The sequence below is a fragment of the Odontesthes bonariensis genome, chromosome 5 (assembly GCF_027942865.1).
Source record: "Odontesthes bonariensis isolate fOdoBon6 chromosome 5, fOdoBon6.hap1, whole genome shotgun sequence".
Lineage (NCBI taxonomy): Eukaryota > Metazoa > Chordata > Actinopteri > Atheriniformes > Atherinopsidae > Odontesthes > Odontesthes bonariensis.
Window position 1 is genome coordinate 29,588,083 of NC_134510.1, and position 20,599 is coordinate 29,608,681.

Consider the following 20,599-nt stretch of genomic DNA (forward strand, 5'->3'; position numbering starts at 1 on the left):
GAATACACACAAGCTGGCTACAACACAACTCTTCAGAGAATCTAAACTTTTAATCTTTATTTACAGTACAAAAATGAAAACTTACTACGAATGCATTTGAATTGATGAAAAGAAAAGGGGAAGTATGTGACTACACACTGTAATGGTGCAAAGAAACACACAACTGCATCAACTATTTGCCTGTGTTACAGAACAGAACATTTTTTTGGCAATATCATAATTTGCATGTCTGTAACATTTGCTGTGACAGTAAAATTTCTAATAAAAAAAAAAAAAAAAATCTAGAGCTCACATTCAGATAATGTACTCCGACACATATTGCATGGACAAAGACGATAAGCTATATTTTGACCAAAAAAAATTGTATTTACACAATTACTCTTTGATGAGTAAGATCTCTTCATCTGACACTGAGCACTTGTGTAATGTGAGCACTGTCAGGTGTAAGATCAGTCATGCGTCACACAAACCTGAGATTAGGAAGTCTACTTGGAGACAGCTGTGGCAGGTTTAAGCTAAAGATGAATAATTACACAATGTATACAACAAACCAACCTTCCCATAGTTTCAAGTCCCACATTTAGCAGTTCAATTTATTGCTCTTTTCAAAAACAACCCCTTTTCTTTTCCGTAAAACATTCCTTTTTATTTATTTAGCCAACCTGAATCAACTGAGGCAGTAGAACATGTGGGAATGGTTTATTCATCAAGACCCTCGTCATCTTCCTCTTCCGGCTTGACATCCACCTCGCTTGTGTCGGAGAACTCGTGCAGCAGGACGTATTCGCGGCTGCTGAAGCCAAACTTGAGAACATCTTTTTCTTTGAGCTCGTAGTAGCGCTGGGTCTCGATTCGCTGGTTGTTCAGGTAAGTGCCATTGCCAGAACCGAGGTCGATGATGTAAGGCCGCACCCTGCGACCTGAGGTGCCATCTGCTCGTGTGAACTCCACCAGTCTGTAGAAGCACAAACAGAAAATCCTTTTTATAGCGACAGAACAATCGATTTGTTACAAAACCACAGGTTGATTAGTATTTATCAAAACAATACTGATTTAAGTTGTCCATTTTTTCTAAAACTGTATAGTGTGGTCATTTTCACATAAAGCCATTTTCCCAACCTGTACTGGAACACTGCATGTTGCTTGGAGCAGGATGGATGGTCAATGGGGATGTCAGCAATCTTTCTCTGCCGCCCCAACAGATAGGCACTCTGTCTGTGAATGTACATGACGGGAAGGGGTTCATCATTCTTAAAAGGGTACAATCGCCATCTGCGCTTTGGAATCCGAGCCTCGGGTGGCTCGTTGTACTTGATCACCACTCCTCTAAAGGTATTGGTGTCTTCAGTGAGTGCCCCCGACAGTTCAAAGTTGGGCTTCTCTTTCTCAGCAGGAGGAGCATCAGAGTCATTGCCCCCTCCTTCAGATTGTCCATAATTTTGTTCTTGATTTTCTTCCCGCTGCTGACGATTTTCCCTGCGCCGCTCATCATGCTGCCGACGCTCAGCTTGTTGAGACCCGAGCGCGTTCCTTTCCCGATGCCTGTCCCCGCCACGGTCTCTATCTCGGGACCTGTCCGATTCCCACCTGCTCCGCCTCTCCTCTGGTTGATCGTTCCTTCTTCTACGCTCATCACCACTATTCCGGTGCTCATCCCGTTCCTAAGACATTTTTAAAGAAGACAAAGAGAGAGAAAAAAAAAAAATGTTGGCCAACCTAGTCTAAATACTCACTCTCCATATAGGAAGTGTTGTATGTCTCAGGCCAAATTTAAATATGTTTTAATGCCGTTTTTAATCATTACATTCTTAAAAGAATACTCATACAAGCACAAAGTGGTGTATGGCATCTGTCTTTTATTTAAAAGTGGCATATTCAATATTTTGTTAAGTGCAGGGGGGTCTACGTGTTTAAGGTAGCACATCCCAGTAAAGTATCATTTTATTTCACTAAATTCAATAGAAGATTATCAGTTTTCAATCCAGGAACTCCTGCTCCATTGCTTCTTAGAAGCTTTTAGCCTAATCACCCGCTTTATTCTGACATCCCCACCACGGTGAGGACTGCGACTTCTCCTGTTTCTGGGCGATCTGCTGCTTCGTCCAGCAGGAGATGTGTCCCTTCTACCTGGTGAGCGGTCCCTCGTCCTGGGTGGTGATCTACACAATAGAACAAAAGAGACCATACACATGTTAAGATGCAAGTTGCTGGAGACAATCTAAAATTGTCATGTCAAAATTTGAATAATCTAACCAATATTTTTCTGTTTCAAAAAGCATGTTATTCCCTTAAAAGTCTTAGCAAAATAAAGCAACAGGTAGCCTGCAGTAGTTATAAAAATAACAAGACATTTATTATACCACAACTTGTTGTAAATCAAATATGAATTCACATAACTGGTTCATTGTCATTAGTTAGCGACAGAAATAACAGATTTGGGCCGATTATTATAATTTGTTGGTCTTGGAAAATTAGTAACGCCACGGTTAACGGCTAACGAACGAAATAAGCTACTTTAGCCTAACTTGGCGAAAATGCGTGTCGCTTGTTAACGAGGTCAATGATACAAATTAGAAGGCAAAAGCAAGGCGATATATTAACATTTCTTCACGTACCTGCTCACTCTTCTCCTCTGTGGACTGGAGTTGCCAGTGGATCTCGACCTCGAGCGGCGTGATCTCTGTGGCCTACTGGGGCTCAGTTTCTCCTCCTTTATCTTTACTTCGGACTCCCGCCACGGAGATTCCCTTCTCCTGTGTCGCTTCTCTTTAGCCATCCCCAAATAATAACAGCAATTCGACCGTGATACGATTAAAGGTACATCATTGAAACAAAGATACGCAAATAAAACACAAAAGCTTCGGTACGAGACTAAACTTCTGGTGTTATGCTAACTTCACAGCTTTCCGTTTCCTGTGGTTCGCCGAGAATTTATCTCGAGCTGAGACCTGACTACTGTCAACATTGGTTCCGCTATGGCTATCAATCTTCGCATGTTGTTCTTTGAAAATTAAAAACGCGATGCATATTGCGTATGCATAAAATTAAAAAACCCGTAAAATTAAACATTCAGAAATTCCCTGTCTATCTCTTGTTGTACTTCCGTATGCTTAAAGACATATTAAGCAACAGCACAAAAGGAACCCGCGGACGTTGTAACCATGGCAACACAAACGGTGCATACGAACTTTTTAACCACCATTTAATATTTCTCTAACTGAAGGCCCCAAACAAGTGCAGATTTTGCACCCCAGTTACAAAAGACAATGATTTCACCAGCCGATTCTCTCCTAAAATACAACAATCCAGTTTTGGTTCGGACAAGAGCAGAGAGAAAATCACCAAAGGTGAGTTTACTAAGTGCATTTCTGGCGTCAAGTAGAGAAGAGAAAGGACTGACACGTAGAGAGGTCTACGTCTCTGTAGCTACATGTACCTGGAAAAGATTAATTTTTCTAATATGTAAATTCACTCCCTCCATTTCATCTTTGTGTTTTAACTGTGGAATATCAAGACTGCACACAGACTCGAAAAGAAAAGCAAAGCTCTAGTTCCCTGAATATGACAGGCGTGCATAGGCCAGAAGATCTTTGTTACTTATACATACATATAAAAAAGACACTCAAAACCACTTAAATGAGACACGGAAGATATGTAAAATGACCACAGATGCGAAATATCAACAAAGAGATGCAGAAATGACTAATATGAAAAACAACATTAAAGATTCCACGTGACCATAAAGATATGCAAATTATGTGTGCACATAAAACAGGACCTAAACTTGGACATGAATAAAACATACAGAACAACTAAAATAGGACTGAAAACAACGGTTGGCACAAAATGACGAATGGAAAAAAACAAAACCGTCAGGAAATGTTATTACCAGAAAAATACTAAATTAACTCTGTGAAACACAGATTCAAAATGACTGATACAGAAAGTAGACAAAGATGACCACATTGTGACGACATGAAACAACCATGAAGAGACACAAAATTCCAACAAGTTGTCGAGAACTGAAAAAACGAGACACAAGAACGAGTTTTACGTACATGGTTTGTTTTTTTTGTTGTGAGCTGATGAGACCTTTTACCCTTTAACCTCTGTTAAACTATACATAAATTATTATTTAACAGTTGATTATGAGTAAGCAAAAATAAAGTAAATGCAATTTTCACTGTTTAACATAAAATGTTTGTTTTTCTTTTAATCACAGGGACGTCCTTTAAGAGTGAGCCCTGAGCAGCCTGCTGACTCTGCCCCCATTCCACCCCCTCCTAAACTGAAACCAGCGACTGCTGAAGTCACAAAGCAGGAAAATGGGGAGATCCTGAATGCCATTCTTCCACCCAGGTATCGATCATCCTGTCTATTGTCTATTGTTCAGCAAGTTCAGGCTTCTCAACCTCTGCTATTGCAGGGAATGGTCAGAAGGAGGCCAACTTTGGGTGCAGCAAGTATCCACTGCTCCTTGTACAAGAGTGGACGTCATACGCCTGGAGGAACTCCTGAACACCAAGCTGCAGCAAAGACAGGCCAGACAGACAGGCATCTGTCCTGTCCGCAGGGAGCTCTATTCCCAGTGTTTTGGTAAGGACGCAGCTGAGATGCTGGTGATCATACAAATAAGTTACATATACAAACACTGCAACTTACCCAAAGGATTTGTATTCACGCCAGTTTTGAAATTTACATGCTTTCTAGTCTAATCCTACCAAAATGTCTGTTTCTTTAAGACGAGTTAATCAGACAGGTAACGATCATCTGTGCGGAGAGGGGCCTGCTGATGTTGCGGGTCAGAGATGAGATTCAAATGACGATTGCCGCTTACCAGACACTGTATGAGAGCAGCATTACTTTTGGCATGAGGAAAGCAATGCAGGCTGAGCAGGGCAAGGCTGACATGGAACAAAAAGTAAGGGCATTGAGGATTTATACTGTTTTCTATGAATAGAAAATCTATTTTCTTGATGATTCTATTAGAATTATCAATGGGAACACAGGCAGATTAAATTGTATTTTCAGCAACACTTGGAAAAAAAGTCATGTTTGATTTGTTGAAAAAAATGTAGTTGTTGTGCTTTAGTTACAAGTCCAGCAGAGGGCCCTATTTCTTCATTATGGATGCTATAAAAAAAGAATGATGCCTTAACAACAGTGTTTACAATTCAAGGTTTCTGATCTGAACAATGAGAAACAAGACCTGCTGGAGCAACTAAACGAACAGAAAGCTAAAGGCGAAGCAATTGAGAAGAGAGAAGCTGAAAAGAGGCAACTGGAGGAAAAGAAGTACACTGAGGAGATTCAGTTCCTGAAGAACACCAACCATCAGCTCAAGGTGACATTTTGTATTTCCACATCAAAACAAGCTTTTTCCTGTAGATTTGGCTCCAACAGCAGTTACATTACCTATTAAAAAATGTGTTTAATCATCTTCTTGTTTCTTTGCAGATCCAACTTGAAGGGATAATCACACCAAAGAAGTAAAAAAAAAAAAAAAAAAAATCCAGTTGCCACTTCATTTCCCTATAAAGTTGTACAATTTTGTAATTTGTCAAATTTCTCCACTTGATAAATAAATACAAGCTGAATGTTATTTGTAAACATTTTATTTTTTGAGAGCACTGTATGGCAAGTATACTCTAAACAACCAAACTGCACATTTCTCTTGAACGTCAAGAGAGCAGTGCACTCAAGAAAGATGAATGAAATTTCATTCAAAAACAGTTCAATATTGAGGGGAAAAAAACGAGAAATCAAGATGCAGCAATTCAATTCCTTGTGCTCAAGGATAAGACATCACGTGGGCACTTGATTACGAACATTTAACGCTCATCTTTCTATTTTTGTCAACTTGTCAATTCGATAAAACATACTTTTTTTTAAAGCTAGATTAAATACAGATGTATTACATATATTGTTGTGTGTCTGTTTTCTTTAAAAAAAAAAAAATCACTCTAGTGCTTTGATCGTTTGGCCCGCTGACCCTCTGTGGCAGGTGCTGGTGCCTTTCTGCTCTTGTTCTTATTTTTCACGTTGTGCGTTTCATAATAACGCACACCAACTTTTTTCGCCCTCTGAGAACGTTCCATTGCTCTTCTCTGTAGATGGATAAAGAGAAACAGAAGAAAGCAATTAAAAAAAGACCACTCCCCCCTTCATCATCTCACACTCAACAGATGGGCTTAGACAGATTGGCCTGTCTGACATTGGCAAGAACAAATGCTGCATACCTGTTTAGATGTCATTTTTGGTTTTGGTGGCAACTCTTCATCTTCCTCGGCTTTCCTCTTCTTGCTTGCAGCTGAACAAGAAGACAGATAAATCAGTTACCAGTGCACGAATTGAAAGTCAACCTAACCCAGCCAAGCAATACGAAAAAAAAGCATAAACGAGACACTGATAAATATTGTGGAAATTTTCTTTCTTCTTTTTGGTTCAGACGAACTGTGAAAGAGCTTTGGACAAAACCATTTCAAAGCCATTTTTCAGCTCTATAAAAGACATACCTGTTGACTGACTACCTTTCTTCTGTGCTTGGGTAGCTGCTGCTTGTTTAGTCTTGATGTCCGTGAACACTTTGTCAGAAAGTGCCTTAGGTATCCTGCCCAAAGAGATGATTAAAGAGTAAACTTATCTTAGGGTCTGGGATCTGTTCAAACCAACAGTAAGAACATCATACAAGGAGTAACTTTAACGGTTGTGGGCTTCAATTTGAAAAAAAAAAACAAAAAGAAAAAAGAAAAAGAGGAGATGCAAATTCAACAATACATTCACAAGGATTATAGAAACAGGCACAGATGAGAGTCAACACGATGACTGCGTGTCCCCAGAGACTTTAAAGTTGGTTTGAATGGACCATCTGGTATGGCATTCTCTGCCTGATAAAATCTTATTGGATCAAATTAAATAAGATTCGCTTACAGTGCGAGACAGAAATATGTGAGGTTTAAAGTAAAGGATTCTGACCGGATTGCGGAGAAACGCTTGGATTTGGCTTTGTCCAGGAACTGCTTGTACTTTGTGATTTTGTCATCCAGCTCTCGTATCGTCTCCCGTGAACTCTTGCTGCCGCTCGCTTTGTCAGTCCGAGGTGTCGCGGCCTCAGACTGCTCAGCCTCTCCGTCGGCTGGTTCAGCAGTGGTCTCATCTTCCTCTCTGTCCTCATCTTCTTCACCATCTTCCTCGGCGTCAGAGCCGGACATGTCAGACATGTCCAGGTCAGGCATCTCCACTGGAACTAAGTCTTCTTCAGTGAACTCTGGTGCCACATTGATCTTGCCAAAGTTTTGTCGCACATTGGCAACAATCTTCTGGACCCGCTCCTTCTGCCTCTGCTGCTGTTCCTCCTGTTCCCCTGAGACGACGTCCACATTATCTGGCTTTTCCTCTGCCACATTCTCCACATCTGGTGGCCCTTCAATTGGCAGTGGCTTCTCACCCTAGAGGAATTCCAAAAATAACGCAGCGTTACTCAAAGGGCACAGGCTGACGAATAAAAAAAGGAATGTAAATGAATACATTTAGAAAACAAGCCTTTAAATTATTCTTTAGACTCATACCTCTTGATCTCCCTCAGGCCCAGGTGGTTTCACAAAGAAGGGGATACGGCCCCTCTGCCAGTCATTCAATACCATTTTGGAGACTGTGCTAAGATCTGGTTCACCCCCCTGCACAATACCAATAAAACAATGTTCATGCTCATGATATATGATACATGTTCAGTGGCTCATGCACAATGACACTTAACACATTAAGAAGGAATCTCTGGTCTTAATTGGTTAAAAGGTGAATGCTGTAAGTGCAAAATATAGACAGGTGGAAATTAGAGCAAATACTTTAATTGCATACTTTATAAAGTGCTCAATTAAATACCACAGTAAATATTCAATTAAATATACTGATAACAAGTATATAAGTTTTGTTTCATAGCTATATCTTCCGCTTGTGAGTGCCTGCATTGTAATATTCTATAAAAAAAAAAATAAATAAATAAATAAATAAAAAATGCAACCACAATGACCACTATAGGCAAAGCAAACTCGAGTATAGCCTGTAAGAAAACGATAGAGGGACCTTCATAAGTTTTCCAGTGCGAAACGCCAGTTTCTCAAGAAAGTCTTCAGCGGATTTCCACGAAGGGATCCGGTAGGTCTTCTGAATGTACTCTGGCTTGGCTCGCTCCAGTACGGCCTCGATGTGCTCTTCGGGGTTCTTGATCTTTTCCACTTGAACCTTTGTGAGAAAGGGGAAGAAAAAGCTGGTGAAGATAAGAACCTGCAACCTTTTAGTTACAGTGACTGCACGACCCCTCGTGCCAAACCTTTGATCCCACAAAAGGATTCTGAGGATGAGAATCTGAGATGATTAGATGACGGTATTTTTTTAAAACATCCAGGTATTAAGATTATGAAGCACGTCCACTTTTAAGTCCGCTTTTATTGTATTTCGATACTACTCTGAAGCCCTGTGTAGACTTGGAGGACTGTCTTAAATTATAGAGAAATGTGCCTTTGTTTTTCATATGCTGCTGGTTTTTTTTCCTGTGTTATCAGGAAGAAAAATACATTTCACCGTCTTTATTGCATTTGGGTTTTAGCAAGATTGTGTAGAAATGGTCACAAAGATTCATAGTGGAGAAATAACAGACGTACCACTCCTTTCAGAACAATGTCAGATTCACTGTCCTCTGATGGGTACACGACACCAGGGCAGTCGATGAGGAAGATGCGTCTCATCAAAGTGATGTACTGCCACACCTATAAGAGTCAAGAAAACAATGCTCCCCATTTCACCCTGTTGGCTTTTATTGAAAATATCAAACAAAACATGCATCTTTTGAAAAAGCAAAGAATGTGTCAAACCTAACAAGGACTGTGATAACCATCTCCTAACGTAACAGATCGCAAACGTTTTCTTTCAACAGTGTCAGGTATGTTGTGAGACTCAAATACAAGGAGGGAAATAAAGGTTGTTGGCCACAGGCCCATCAGATTCATTGGATAGGTGTGCAAAAATCTCCCTTCTTCTGTGGTCCAAGAACACCAATTTTCCAAGCCTGTAAAAGAAATGTTCCCATACTTTTCCCTTGACCCTTCTTTACACATCCCCAGTCTTAAACCATTGCTCAATTTCAAACAGGATAAGTAGCCTGAGAGAGGAAATTAGGGGTGAAAATGTTTTTTTGCTCTTACTCTTGGCTCTGTCAGATAAAAAAGAATCCAAATGCTAGTTCACAGCAGTATGAAATGAAAAAAATTATAGGCAATCTTTTCGTATTAATCTTTAAAGTCATTGGAAAATCTAGCAAACTGGAGTTTCTTGGGGACTATTTTACAGGAGTAGCTCTTTCTCAGACTACTGTGTAGCATATCCATGGTTCTTTGCCCACTGTATAGCAGAGATGATGTACCTTAGTTTCTCCAGCAAGGGGTGCCACGTTGCAGACCTTCTTGGATCGCAGAGTGTTGATGACTGAGCTCTTTCCTACATTTGGATAGCCTATGAAACCCACACTTATCTGTTTCTTGTCTGTGTGGAGCTGTGGGAGAAAAAGCCACGAGTGTTGTAACTCCAAAAACCACCAACTCATATTGCATGATCAAATCTAGACACAGGGAATACAGATTGTTTCAGAGATATGATATGATGCAGTAAAGCTTTTGGACATTTGAGTAGTTATTCTTTTATTAAATGACTAGCTGTACACGCTTTTTTTTTTTTTTTTTGTAAATGTAATGAATCAAATGTAGTCAGTTATAAATATGTGGAAACAATTTTCCTTATTTTTCCTTCAATAACTGTAAATTTAGGTGGCGCTAACCATTGCTAAAAACCGAAAGGCCCGATTAGGCTGTGCCAAAATACAGGAAACAGATCAGTTCTAGAAAGACTGAGTTTGAAACTAGCAGAATGATGGGTTGATAAAGAGTATGAAGAAGGTAAAGGAGGGCTTATGATCTTAAACATACTGCACTGTCTGTCAAAAATGTTTTAGGCAGCAATGTTGAGGCAGGAGCATTTTGTGGTGCCAAAGGAACTTTTCACTTGTGTTTGTTGGTAATGTGACAGCTGACAAAGTGGCACATTGAACTTTAAAGTGAATAAAGCAACCTTTTTTGCTCAGATTCAGTAAAATGCTGCTTCACAACACAGATGGATAATATCTAAATAAAAACAAGCAAAGTAACCCAAGAACATTTAAGGCAAGTCAGTCATCTGACCTCGACTGAACTAAAGACTATTTTCATCACTCAAAAATCAAAAGCAGAGAAACCCATAAAAGATGAATGAAGTAGTGACAGCCTATCAGCGCAGCTAACAAGGCAAATAAATCAAACCGATTAACTGATGAAGAAGCAAGACAGCACTCATAAAAGTGTCAATACCGAGCAAAATGGAAAAGATAAAGCCAAGAGATAACAACATGTGCACGCAAAACATGTCATGTTAGCTTGTGGAGTGTGGGTTAGATTAACACAGCAAGCAACAAAAGCCCTCGTTCCTTCCACATCAACACCATATGGTTGCATTCAATTCGACCACACTGCTTCAGTCAAGGGACCACATTTCAGTTTGTTCTGACACAGCCTACATTCAATATTATCATTCTCAAGATCAAAATACCCTCTAACAGAGTTTAATCCTCACTTTTGCCGTTTTAGCACGAGGAGAAGAAACTGCTGCCGGTCAGATCTGCAGCTGTGGCTAACGGCAGAGAGGCCAGGAGTTAACCTGTGCTGTACATTGACCAAACATCCTTTGGGGTGTTATATTCATCCTTATACCACAAGGTAATGAAATATCTTTGTTTCTGTTGTAATAATTCCGCACACCTTGGTTTGCTTTGTTGTGCTTCTTACTACATGATTTTTAGGTAGGTACTTACGGCCTATGAGAAAAATCAAGGATATTTTGAATGGGAAACATGTGCTTACCTTACCGAACTGCCGAAGGAGCTGGATGAGGGAGCCCTTACCAAAAGAGTTGGTGAGGCTAGCATGGAAAGCCAGAGTCGGGTACTCTTGGGACAGACCAGCTACCCATCGTTTCTGGTTCAAAATTGAGCAGAGACGAGAGTGAGTCACCCAACTGAATACTCTAAAAAGCGTTTTCTTTTTTTGTGGTTTCAGGACAGTCAAAAGGGAAAAACTTGAAACGTGAATACTCTGGAAATAAAAAAGGAAATCTTACCGTGACCCAGGTGGGGATGAGGTCACACTTGTTCAGCACAAAGATCAGGTGTTTCCAGGGTTTCTCTTTCTTCAGATATGTCTCTATGCTCTTAGAGCGTGTTCCCATGGGATCACGGGCATCCAGTACTTGGATAATGACATCAGACGAGTCAATCACCTATTACAATAAAAAAAAAAAAAGGGATGTAAAATTACAAACTACTCTTCAGTGCAACAGAAGCACATTTAATGTTAGCACACAATCTGTGAATTATGTTTCAAATAAATACAGTCCACCATCGAACTGAACCCACAAACGCATCTAGCTGCTGGGTTTCCTAAGAATTAGGTTCACATGTAAGCACATCGATGAGTGTAGATGTCTATGACACTATGAATGTGCCAGTGACTGGGTCGTTCTGAAAGTTGTTGTGAAAATAATACAATTAGAAATCAGATTTGCGGAATGAAACTCTTTCTGTTTATACCTTTGGTGACGTGACAAGAGACCAAGTCCGTCAATGGAAAAAGCTGCACTAAAGGATTAGATTGGAAACATTTTGGGACTGCTCGCCATAACGTAATCACTTTTGAGTCCTTGTTCATCATTTTGACCGTTTGGTAAACAGGGGCCAGGTTTAAAGATACTGGAATTTCCCTTTTCCATAATGCATGGTAATGACGTGTTAGGAGGATGTTACCTTGTAAAGCTCTCCCCAGATCCTCTTGGACTGGCCCTTTTTGAAAATCTCCTCACGTGCTTCCTCCCTGTTGAAGAATTAAGAAGAAAAAAATACTTTCAATACTGCAATTCAAAAAATTTTGACAACTTAAAAAAAAAAAAGTATGAATAGAATATTAAGTGAGTATCATACCGGACCCCTGTGTCCTCTGTTACAAGGTTTTTGTCCTTGTCTGCATCGTAGCTCAGCGCTGAAGCCTCTGCTTGCTCTACGAGGTCCTTCACATCATCAACCATGAGACTCGGCCTCTTCCTTTGAGCCTTAGGTCCAAACGTGGTCTCAAAACCCTCAGTGTCTAAAATGTGCACTTTAGAATTCTGCAGTGGTAAAGAAAAACGTTTTAAGAGTGTGGATAATTATTTTTTTTACATCAACAACAACAACAACAACCCACAAAAGGACAAGAAAAGACAATTAATTTACGTGTTTAGTAGTTTTGTTTATCTCAACATGCTTTTCTACATAACAGAACTGCACGTTGCATATATGGTTCATCTAGAAAATAAAAATAACTTCTTATCGTGCTTATTATGCTTATCGTGTTCTGAAGTGTAATTTATACAGGGTATCCCCAGGTTTGACCACATGAAATTTAAGACCTTTTTAAGACCACAAAAAATGAAAATTAAGACTGGGGTCGCGACCCTGGGGGGTTCGATCCCCTCTAGGACACAAAACACCACGTACACAAATCAGTTTAAAATATGTTATTTCACAGGTCATGCAGAGCAGTCACTGTACATATTGTGGATAGGTCAAGTAATTGAAAACACAGGTAAAAAAACACATATGCTTAAAGTGTACTTTTGACAACTGTACTTAGTACAAAGTACAATATTTTCGGCGATTTAAAATGCGCTTCATTGCATTGTCATGCGTTTTGTCCCGAATAAATACCGCTAACGAGAGAAGTTGTCCTCCTGTGATTCACCGATTCATATGAGTTTTACAAAGCTGCCGTCAACATTCACCACCGACCTCTCATGTCACAGAAATAAGCCACGCTAAGCACGCTGTAGCACACCAAAATACATCGCCATTTTCTTTGTAACATAAAGCACTGTTGTCATCTTAGCCATAGTCGGAACTGCTTCAGAACAGCTACGTTAAAGCTACTGTTGTGATCGATAACAAAATGGCATTCCATGTTCATTGCTAGTGCTCGCAAATATATCTGCTATGGCCAAGCTCAGTAAAGAAGGGTTGACGTTCTTGAGCTAGCTTAGCATGTTTTGCACTCCTCATGTCCAGGGCAAGGTGACCTAATGTTGTAAGTTTGAATTGTTTACGACAGCACTTACATCTCGCCTCCACGTCAGTCTCCGGGGCCGCGAGCAACCAGCTGCTGTATTTTGGATCACTTAGCCATTGCGGGTTGAATTTGCACTTTCCCATCTTCGAAACAACTGACCACCAACTGCCGGGCGGGTTGGCTCACGCGCTGTCACTGTCACTGTACTCACGAACTGTCAGGCTAGCCGAGACCTGTGTGCTCATGCTCCATATACACATTCGCGCGCTCTGTTATTCATGTTTGACGTTCATAGGGGCTGTGGTTTGTTCACGTTTTCTGCGTTGCTCGTAATTCGCTACAGATCGGTTGAGGGGGAAAAATAGACCAGAGAAATTTAAGACCTATGTATGACATTTTAGACCCGTGACACACATATAAGACCTTTTTAAGGCCTAAAATCGGGGGAATTTTTTTAAAGACTTTTTTAAGACTTTTAAGACCCCGCGGCTACCCTGTTATAAGAGAACTACTTGTGCAGATGGGTTGTGACTGAAGGATTTGCACAACCTCACAAGTCAAAGTTCGACTGGAAAAGAATTATCATACTGAGGCGCAAAGTTATGCTATGATTCAAAAGACAGACAATGTGATGAAAATGTTTTTCTTGTATCTAAACCAATTTCTGACACATTCCCAGTGTGGGTTTGAGACAGAAAAACAGAACAAACGCATACAGTAAACAGAGCACCCAAATATGCAATGGCAAAGCCAGCTAAACAGCAAAGACTGTGCCAGTGCTAATTATGTGTTCCAGTGATCTTAAAAATAAATAAAAAAAATAAATAAATAAAATAAGAAAAACAAACCATACCTCTATTGCAAAACTGACATTAGCATTGGGTTGGGGGGCGGGTTACAGGGTTAGTTAAAAACAATGCTGCCTGCCAAGATCCTCTACAAAGCTCCGTCGTTCTTTCAAAACACATTTTACCTAATGAAATCTCGACCACGTTTCATCGATCTGTCATTTATAGACAAGAAAATTCCATTGGCCAACCAGAGAGGAGACATTCAGGAACAAACGGCAAATGAAAAACGACTTGTTCTAGAAACAGGAGAGTAATTACTTCAGCTACACAAATGTATCTTCAGATGCCTCAGATTCGAATAGATACCTCATTTTCATGAGAGATGATGGTACATGGCACAAGAATAAGAACTTAATGTTATTTGGAGCAGTGTTAGTTATGGATTGGAGAAGTTAAAACCTGGCAGAGAAGAACCGTCTCACGCACTGTGCCAGTATTAAATGAAGATTGAAGCGAGCATTCTTGTTAGTCTCACCTCATAAAAAAAAATCCCATGAATCGATGAAACAAGCTACTGATGAAAGGGAACAGAACCCTAATGTCGTTTTGGAGCCAGGTAGAAAAGCTTTACGTGCCAGCACCGTGCCGCGGTTTGTAATACACTAATAAATAACACAAGAGGTTTTTAGTCTTTATACTCACATGGGCTTTGACTCTGTCATGCAAGAGGGACATAGGGAGTTTGGTCTGTCTCATCACCACACGATATGGATCTTTCTGTACTGCTCCCATTTCATCCTGGAACTTCTGGAGGGATGACTGCTTGATTACACGGGTATTAGCTGAAATAGATATCCAAAGGCAAATTGTGACTGGCTTAGTTTAGATATCCTACTTTTGATCACATAAAAAAAACCAATATAAAATATAGATATCCAAAGGCAAATTGTGACTGGCTTAGTTTAGATATCCTACTTTTGATCACATGAAAAACGACATGCATTGTCGGATTCCCCAATATTTCCTCCGAGTTAAAGCAACAATATTCAAATTTGAGAATTAAAAACTTCGGGTCTTCATCCTTTCAACATCAGCAACTGCGGCAATCAAAAAAACAGTAATCAATTTCCAGGGCATCAGTTATTTTGCCAATATCTCCTCACTGCGGTACAACGGCCCAGCCGAGGACATGATAGATAGATAGATAGATAGATAGACTTCTATCCATCTATCATGTCCTCGGCTGGGCCGTTGTACCCACGCGCTTCAATGCATGCATTTAACACAGCATGTGGAGACAGGACTGACAGAGGCGAGTGCATTTTTCTTTAAGCATGCTTGCTTTGTTTTAAAGTCAAAGCAAGTGGTTGTAAATGTACACGCAAAAAATGACAAAATCACGATCATCAAATGATGACATGCCAGCAGAACCTAAAATAAGTGATTATCTATTTGAGTAACAGGTTGCTCTTATGAAAGATAATTTGTGTAATACATTGATAGATAAGATGTAAATCGTGTACCATCGTCCTAACTTCCTCCACCCGGTCTTACCGTGACGCTACAAATCCAACCGTTTTCTTTAAGTAGCCTGTCTTATGTTTCCTATAACATTAAATTTGAATTATCTGCATGAAAATACTGTGAGAGACACAACTCATCAAAGGTTAGTGAGTTACCCTCAGTTAACATCTAAAGTGAAATTACTGTGTCCAAACAGGCAACAGATAACTAGCCGAATAATGGGCAAATATGTATATTTCCTGGGTCACTTGTTATGTTGCATCCCGCTTTATTATTGCTGTTTTTCAAATTTGGAGGGAGCATTTTAACTAGGGATTGGCATTTTAAGTGATTTTTGTGGTCAACTAATCAAGCCGTGTCTAGCCGTCATTAGTCACCAAAGCATTTTTTTGTTCCTGTCGTTTGCTGTCACACAAGTGTTTAGTGACAACAAAACGTCGTTTTTCATTGTCTTTCCGTCCGGTCCTTTTTGCTCCTGAAACGCAACATTTTTTGCGACGGTTTAGTAAGCGAGTCTGGTTCTACCAGTGCGATGTGCTAGCGTCATACCACATAATGTGCAGTCGACGTTATCGTCCAGTTGAGTGAAATATTGCCATACTTCGCTTTGTTTTGTAGCCCACATCTGCTCCAGTCTGTTGCTTCCTCTATCGATGCAAAATCCGGCAGAAATGGCATCGTAAACATCGATTCCATAGTGAAACATAAGTTGTCTCCTGCCCCAAACTAAAATTAGTCGACTCTTAAAAAAAGTAGTCAATTATGTGCACCGATCCAGTTAATCGATCAGTAGTGCACGTCCCTAATTTTAATATATTAGAAGGGGTTCTTTTCTTGCACTTATCATAGATTAAAGTACTCCCAAGCGGTTTTGGTTTTGCTAGAGGCTATCTGAAAATTAAACACACATCTTTGAATCCATAATGCATGAAAACAACCTTATTTATTATAAAACATAAACACATGCACAGGCAATTGATTAAAAAAAGCATTCTAGAAGCCTAAAGGTTTCCTGGAATACTAAAGTGTGCACTAAAATCTTGTGTCTCTTAGCTTCTGAAGAAACGAGAAACATGAATAAAAAAAATTTGACAGCTTAAGGGCCTGTGTCCACATAGCACTTTCCTCTGGCAGAAAAGCACTGGCAGTACTCTGGGAAGTACTGCTTGCCAGCATTTCATAAAAAAAACCCAACATATTTATAGACAGTAGCTAGGCTCTATTCCACTTTAATTGCTCTTTATGAGAAACCAGCTTCACCCTTTTGCATGCATGATTAATTTGTCAGGCCAACATTTGTTTAACATATTTTTCCACTATGAGCACCAAATGGAAGTCACTTGTCCTCCCACTGTCAATGGATGAGTCTTTAACAGCTCAGGTCAGACAGAGTTGTTAAAGAGAAAGGTTGGTCTATTACACAATTTGTTGGTAATGCTCCTTTCAGAGGAGACAATTATTAAAAAAAAAAAAATTCCTAAAGAAAATTCAAGAGAACTTTCATATGATCTGCTGTCACCTGTGGGAGAGACACTGGGTGTGACTTGAAAGTCATTATACAACTTGTGGCGTCAAGCTTGAGAGGAAAAACATGCGCATGTTGCACCAGGTCTGAATGGGTAAATGAGGAGGTGAAGCTTGTTTCTCCGAAAATCAAGCAGACAAAATACGATACATCAACATTTGCAGCATATCCAGCTTTAACACAGACAATGATAGGAAAATGTACTCACCAAACCATTTGATGTTAGGTTCTACCCTGGCTACTGTCCCTGGAGTTACTGTTGACTGGAACTGTAAAGGTTTGACTACTTTTCCACGATTATTACTGGGGATAGAAGTACAGCATCAGTGTGAACATAGAATGTACAAATTTCACTTGAAATGAAAGAAAACCTCCTATTAAGCAGGTAACAACAACATTTATGATCATATTTATTATCAATTACCATCTTTCCTTTTGTCTGTACATATTCAGACGCTTGATAGTGGTTCGATCCCTCATGTTGTTGCCGCCAGCACCCTTGACTCGATCTGTGAAATGCAAGTGGAGTTGCTTTAATGCCCCATCAACAGAACACCCAATAACCAACGTATTAGGTAAACCTAATAAATATTAGCAAAGGGTCTGTTCCACGAAGGAGGTTGAACATATCCAGGGTATGTTTAGGTGATCTGGCTTTTCTGACTCAGGAAAGGTTCATGTTCATGTAGAATAAGTGGTGTTGGCATCAGATGACTAATCACAATTGCATATTCTCAGCAGCCTGAAAAGTAACACAAATGCTACAGACAAAGCAAAAACTAATAAACAACTAAAAAGAAGAAGAATACTTAATGTGTATCTAAATTATTCAGCTGATCAATATTACTCTACTTTATTAAAGCAGAAGTAGATCTAATGATTTACGATTGTGCATTTTATCAATGAATGTGCTGCCGGTGTATTCTTGACATATCTGAGAAAGACTCTTTATTCTGTAGGGTGCACCACTGACTGTTTTAGATAACCTTTACACGTTATAAAGAACAAACATGACTAATCAGTCATTCAGGCTCTAAATTAAATCCATTATAGAAACATTTTGTAGATAGATGTGGATATGTATAAGAATTAACAGACTTCTTTTGATACAGTTTGATACGCTGCAGACACAGCATGAGAAGAAGGCAGGAAATGTTATAGTTTAATAATTATCTTTAAAATAAACTAAATGTATGTAAGCTCTGTATTTTGAAACGTCAGCAGGAATCAGAGTAATCAATCTCCGTTTACGGCAACATCAGCATTCCCTTCTGTTTAAATGAAAATTAAACAGCAGTCGCTCTCTGACCCAAGTTGGAAAGGGACTCTCTTACTATCCATGTCCTGCTGTTTCTTAATTTATCATATTCTAAAATAATTTATTTTACACATGTTGATCTTATATCTCCAAACCTGTGATACTGAAAATCCAGAGCTGAACCTGAATTTACCTTGACAACCCACTAATCCTACTTCATAATAAAGGCCCCAGGTTTAATATGGAAGCTTTAGGGAAAAAAATCAAACTGGAGTAAGAATGTAATTGTTTCTGTTGTTGCACATATTATTTTTAAAAGAGTTGCTGATCCCTTAAAGGTCAGTACAGTGCGGTACTGTGGAAATGCACTTCATACGGTCTTTGTCATGTTCAACTTTTTTTTCCAAAACAAAATGTATTAACTCTTATTGTGGGGCTGGTGTGTCTAACAGCAATAGATACACAATAAGCTTGTATAGTATATAATCACGTTTAATGGAATATCAAGTTACAACCATCACATCACATATCATACAAGTTGGATCAGTCTGTCCAGCATATGTGACCAAATAGCTGAAGTTAACTTCTAATAAGAGAATACTAAGTGGGTGTCTCCATTTAACGTCCAGCACGTGTTATGTTTTGTATATGTTCAATATACGAGCAAGAAAAAATAAAACATGATGCATTTCCGATACCAGCTAGCAAGATTTAGCATTCATCGTAAACAAACGGTGTGGCTAACGAGGGCTTAGCTCACCAGGGTTACTGCTGGACGACGAGGGGTTTATCGAGCTTTTCCCCTTAAACCGAGGCTTCACCATGTTGACCACTTAGTCGGAAAAACGTTCCACGGATGAAAAAGTCTGGAAACCAGACCAAGTTGTCTGAAAACTGAAGTTTGGCTGCTGTTAGTCCCCTCAGTTCCACAGGGCTACAGTCTGCACGTGTCCTTACGGTGAAACAGGAAGTACGTCATCACAGGAGCGCCAGCGAGAAGATCCAATAAGGAAACTTTGGCCATTACTCATACAGACAGATGCAGTTTCTGTGTATGCTGTTAACATAGCTTTATAAAATAACAAATTAGTTTTTTAAGTTCACAATATTGAAGTAATTTGCGTGACGGCGAGTCGTTATAATTTTTAAACGTAAATGTAAGATTTAATGAGAAAATTAACTATGCATATTCATAGATTTCAAGTTGTGTAAAAGTGGGGTTCAGGAAAATATACATAATGAATCAGCTGCCAAAATGAAATCCAGAGAAGTTGGAAGGGTTAGGAGGGGTGCGAATAGTAATAATAAATGAATGAATAAGTAAATAATAGAACCCAGACCAGAATTGCCACACTTCTTGTTACGCTGTATTGCTATTCTCAATTTACTCCAGAAGAGGGTGCAACAAAGTTTGTCTTAGGATATTTGCACATGCCAACATTTCCTGCCGATTCTTTCCTTACATACCTTTGCTGCTGCTGTCTGCTATTTGCATTTAATCGGCCTGAAAGGCAGTATAAAAATTTAAAGGTGACAGTGATTTTAAAAGCCAGCAAGTTGTGAGTCCAATCTTGCTCAAATCTACTTTATTAAAATTATTTTGTATTTTGTTTGTTCAATTAGGTGTTCAGTAATACATCTTCATTCTCTGTTAGGCTCAATTGGGTAGGCTCAATTGCTGAGTGCAAGTCTCCCTACATACCTAATTGCCTTCTTCAAGTAATGTAATTTGAATGGCCAAATAAAATAAAAACAAGTTGCCCTTTTTTTTCTTTTCCCTTTTTTATCTTTAAATTTTTTTTTTTAATTACTTTGGAAATGTTTTGGAAATATATATTTTTTTTTGTTGGCCTTATTCCACTTAATTAAGTTGGTAGCCAAGCAATTTTCAAAAGAAAAAAAAATCCCAGTAGGATATTATAATCTTCTAACAGGCCAATCATTTCCCTTCCACACAGAACCTATACAAGCGTTCAGCAGGCCTTTCTGATACCAGAATGTATGAGAATTAAATTTGCCTCATTATGATGATACTACCTTCAGAGTATGTATGGTATGTAATACAAGTGTGGCTCAAAGCCAAGGTAGGCAAGTTCATAGAGACTCCGGTCTGGAGAGGCGCCATCCAGTATTCAGTTTATACAGCAGGGAGACTGAGGAATGTTCTCTGTTCATTTTCATACAGATGAAAATGGAAATTACTTCATCAGCAATCCACAGCAATAAATTTTTTATTTTTTTTTATCTTAAAGCTAAAATCCAAGCAGAGAAAAACAATAAGACACCGCTTCGTTCAATCTTTTCTTCCATTTTACATTTACATTTA

General features: G+C 39.3%; 3 protein-coding genes across 3 annotated transcripts; 1 reads left to right on the forward strand and 2 right to left on the reverse strand.

Moving 5' to 3' along the window:
- Positions 1-29: 29 nt before the first annotated feature.
- snip1 (Smad nuclear interacting protein) lies at positions 30-2,932 on the reverse strand. Its single transcript, XM_075466742.1, has 4 exons — positions 2,616-2,932; positions 2,030-2,159; positions 1,120-1,661; positions 30-955 (listed from the first exon to the last, which is right to left on the reverse strand). Exons 1-4 carry the CDS (start codon positions 2,774-2,776, stop codon positions 700-702), a joined length of 1,089 nt encoding a protein of 362 aa, XP_075322857.1. The 5' UTR covers positions 2,777-2,932; the 3' UTR covers positions 30-699.
- Positions 2,933-3,173: 241 nt separating this feature from the next.
- dnali1 (dynein, axonemal, light intermediate chain 1) lies at positions 3,174-5,848 on the forward strand. Its single transcript, XM_075466026.1, has 6 exons — positions 3,174-3,347; positions 4,223-4,359; positions 4,427-4,596; positions 4,743-4,921; positions 5,180-5,344; positions 5,458-5,848. Exons 1-6 carry the CDS (start codon positions 3,267-3,269, stop codon positions 5,491-5,493), a joined length of 768 nt encoding a protein of 255 aa, XP_075322141.1. The 5' UTR covers positions 3,174-3,266; the 3' UTR covers positions 5,494-5,848.
- gnl2 (G protein nucleolar 2) lies at positions 5,600-19,236 on the reverse strand. Its single transcript, XM_075466025.1, has 16 exons — positions 19,034-19,236; positions 17,440-17,524; positions 17,224-17,318; positions 14,669-14,808; positions 12,056-12,240; positions 11,882-11,948; positions 11,200-11,358; positions 10,944-11,057; positions 9,419-9,547; positions 8,661-8,765; positions 8,083-8,241; positions 7,569-7,676; positions 6,976-7,448; positions 6,516-6,610; positions 6,240-6,310; positions 5,600-6,107 (listed from the first exon to the last, which is right to left on the reverse strand). Exons 1-16 carry the CDS (start codon positions 19,095-19,097, stop codon positions 5,964-5,966), a joined length of 2,193 nt encoding a protein of 730 aa, XP_075322140.1. The 5' UTR covers positions 19,098-19,236; the 3' UTR covers positions 5,600-5,963.
- Positions 19,237-20,599: the final 1,363 nt, after the last annotated feature.

Bases quoted from the DNA above. Each gene is read 5' to 3' on its own strand.
- snip1 (XM_075466742.1), bottom strand. From the start codon at position 2,776: ATGGCTAAAGAGAAGCGACACAGGAGAAGGGAATCTCCGTGGCGGGAG. The intron at 2,160-2,615 runs GTACGTGAAGAA...TCTATTGTGTAG, and splicing joins CAGAGGAGAAGAGTGAGCAG to ATCACCACCCAGGACGAGGG. The intron at 1,662-2,029 runs GTGATTAGGCTA...AAAATGTCTTAG, and splicing joins GGGATGTCAGAATAAAGCGG to GAACGGGATGAGCACCGGAA.
- gnl2 (XM_075466025.1), bottom strand. From the start codon at position 19,097: ATGGTGAAGCCTCGGTTTAAGGGGAAAAGCTCGATAAACCCCTCGTCG. The intron at 11,359-11,881 runs GTAACATCCTCC...TTATTGTAATAG, and splicing joins TCTGGGGAGAGCTTTACAAG to GTGATTGACTCGTCTGATGT. The intron at 9,548-10,943 runs GTAAGCACATGT...TTTCTCCCACAG, and splicing joins TCCTTCGGCAGTTCGGTAAG to CTCCACACAGACAAGAAACA.
- dnali1 (XM_075466026.1), top strand. From the start codon at position 3,267: ATGATTTCACCAGCCGATTCTCTCCTAAAATACAACAATCCAGTTTTG. The intron at 4,360-4,426 runs GTATCGATCATC...CTGCTATTGCAG, and splicing joins AATGCCATTCTTCCACCCAG to GGAATGGTCAGAAGGAGGCC. The intron at 5,345-5,457 runs GTGACATTTTGT...GTTTCTTTGCAG, and splicing joins ACACCAACCATCAGCTCAAG to ATCCAACTTGAAGGGATAAT.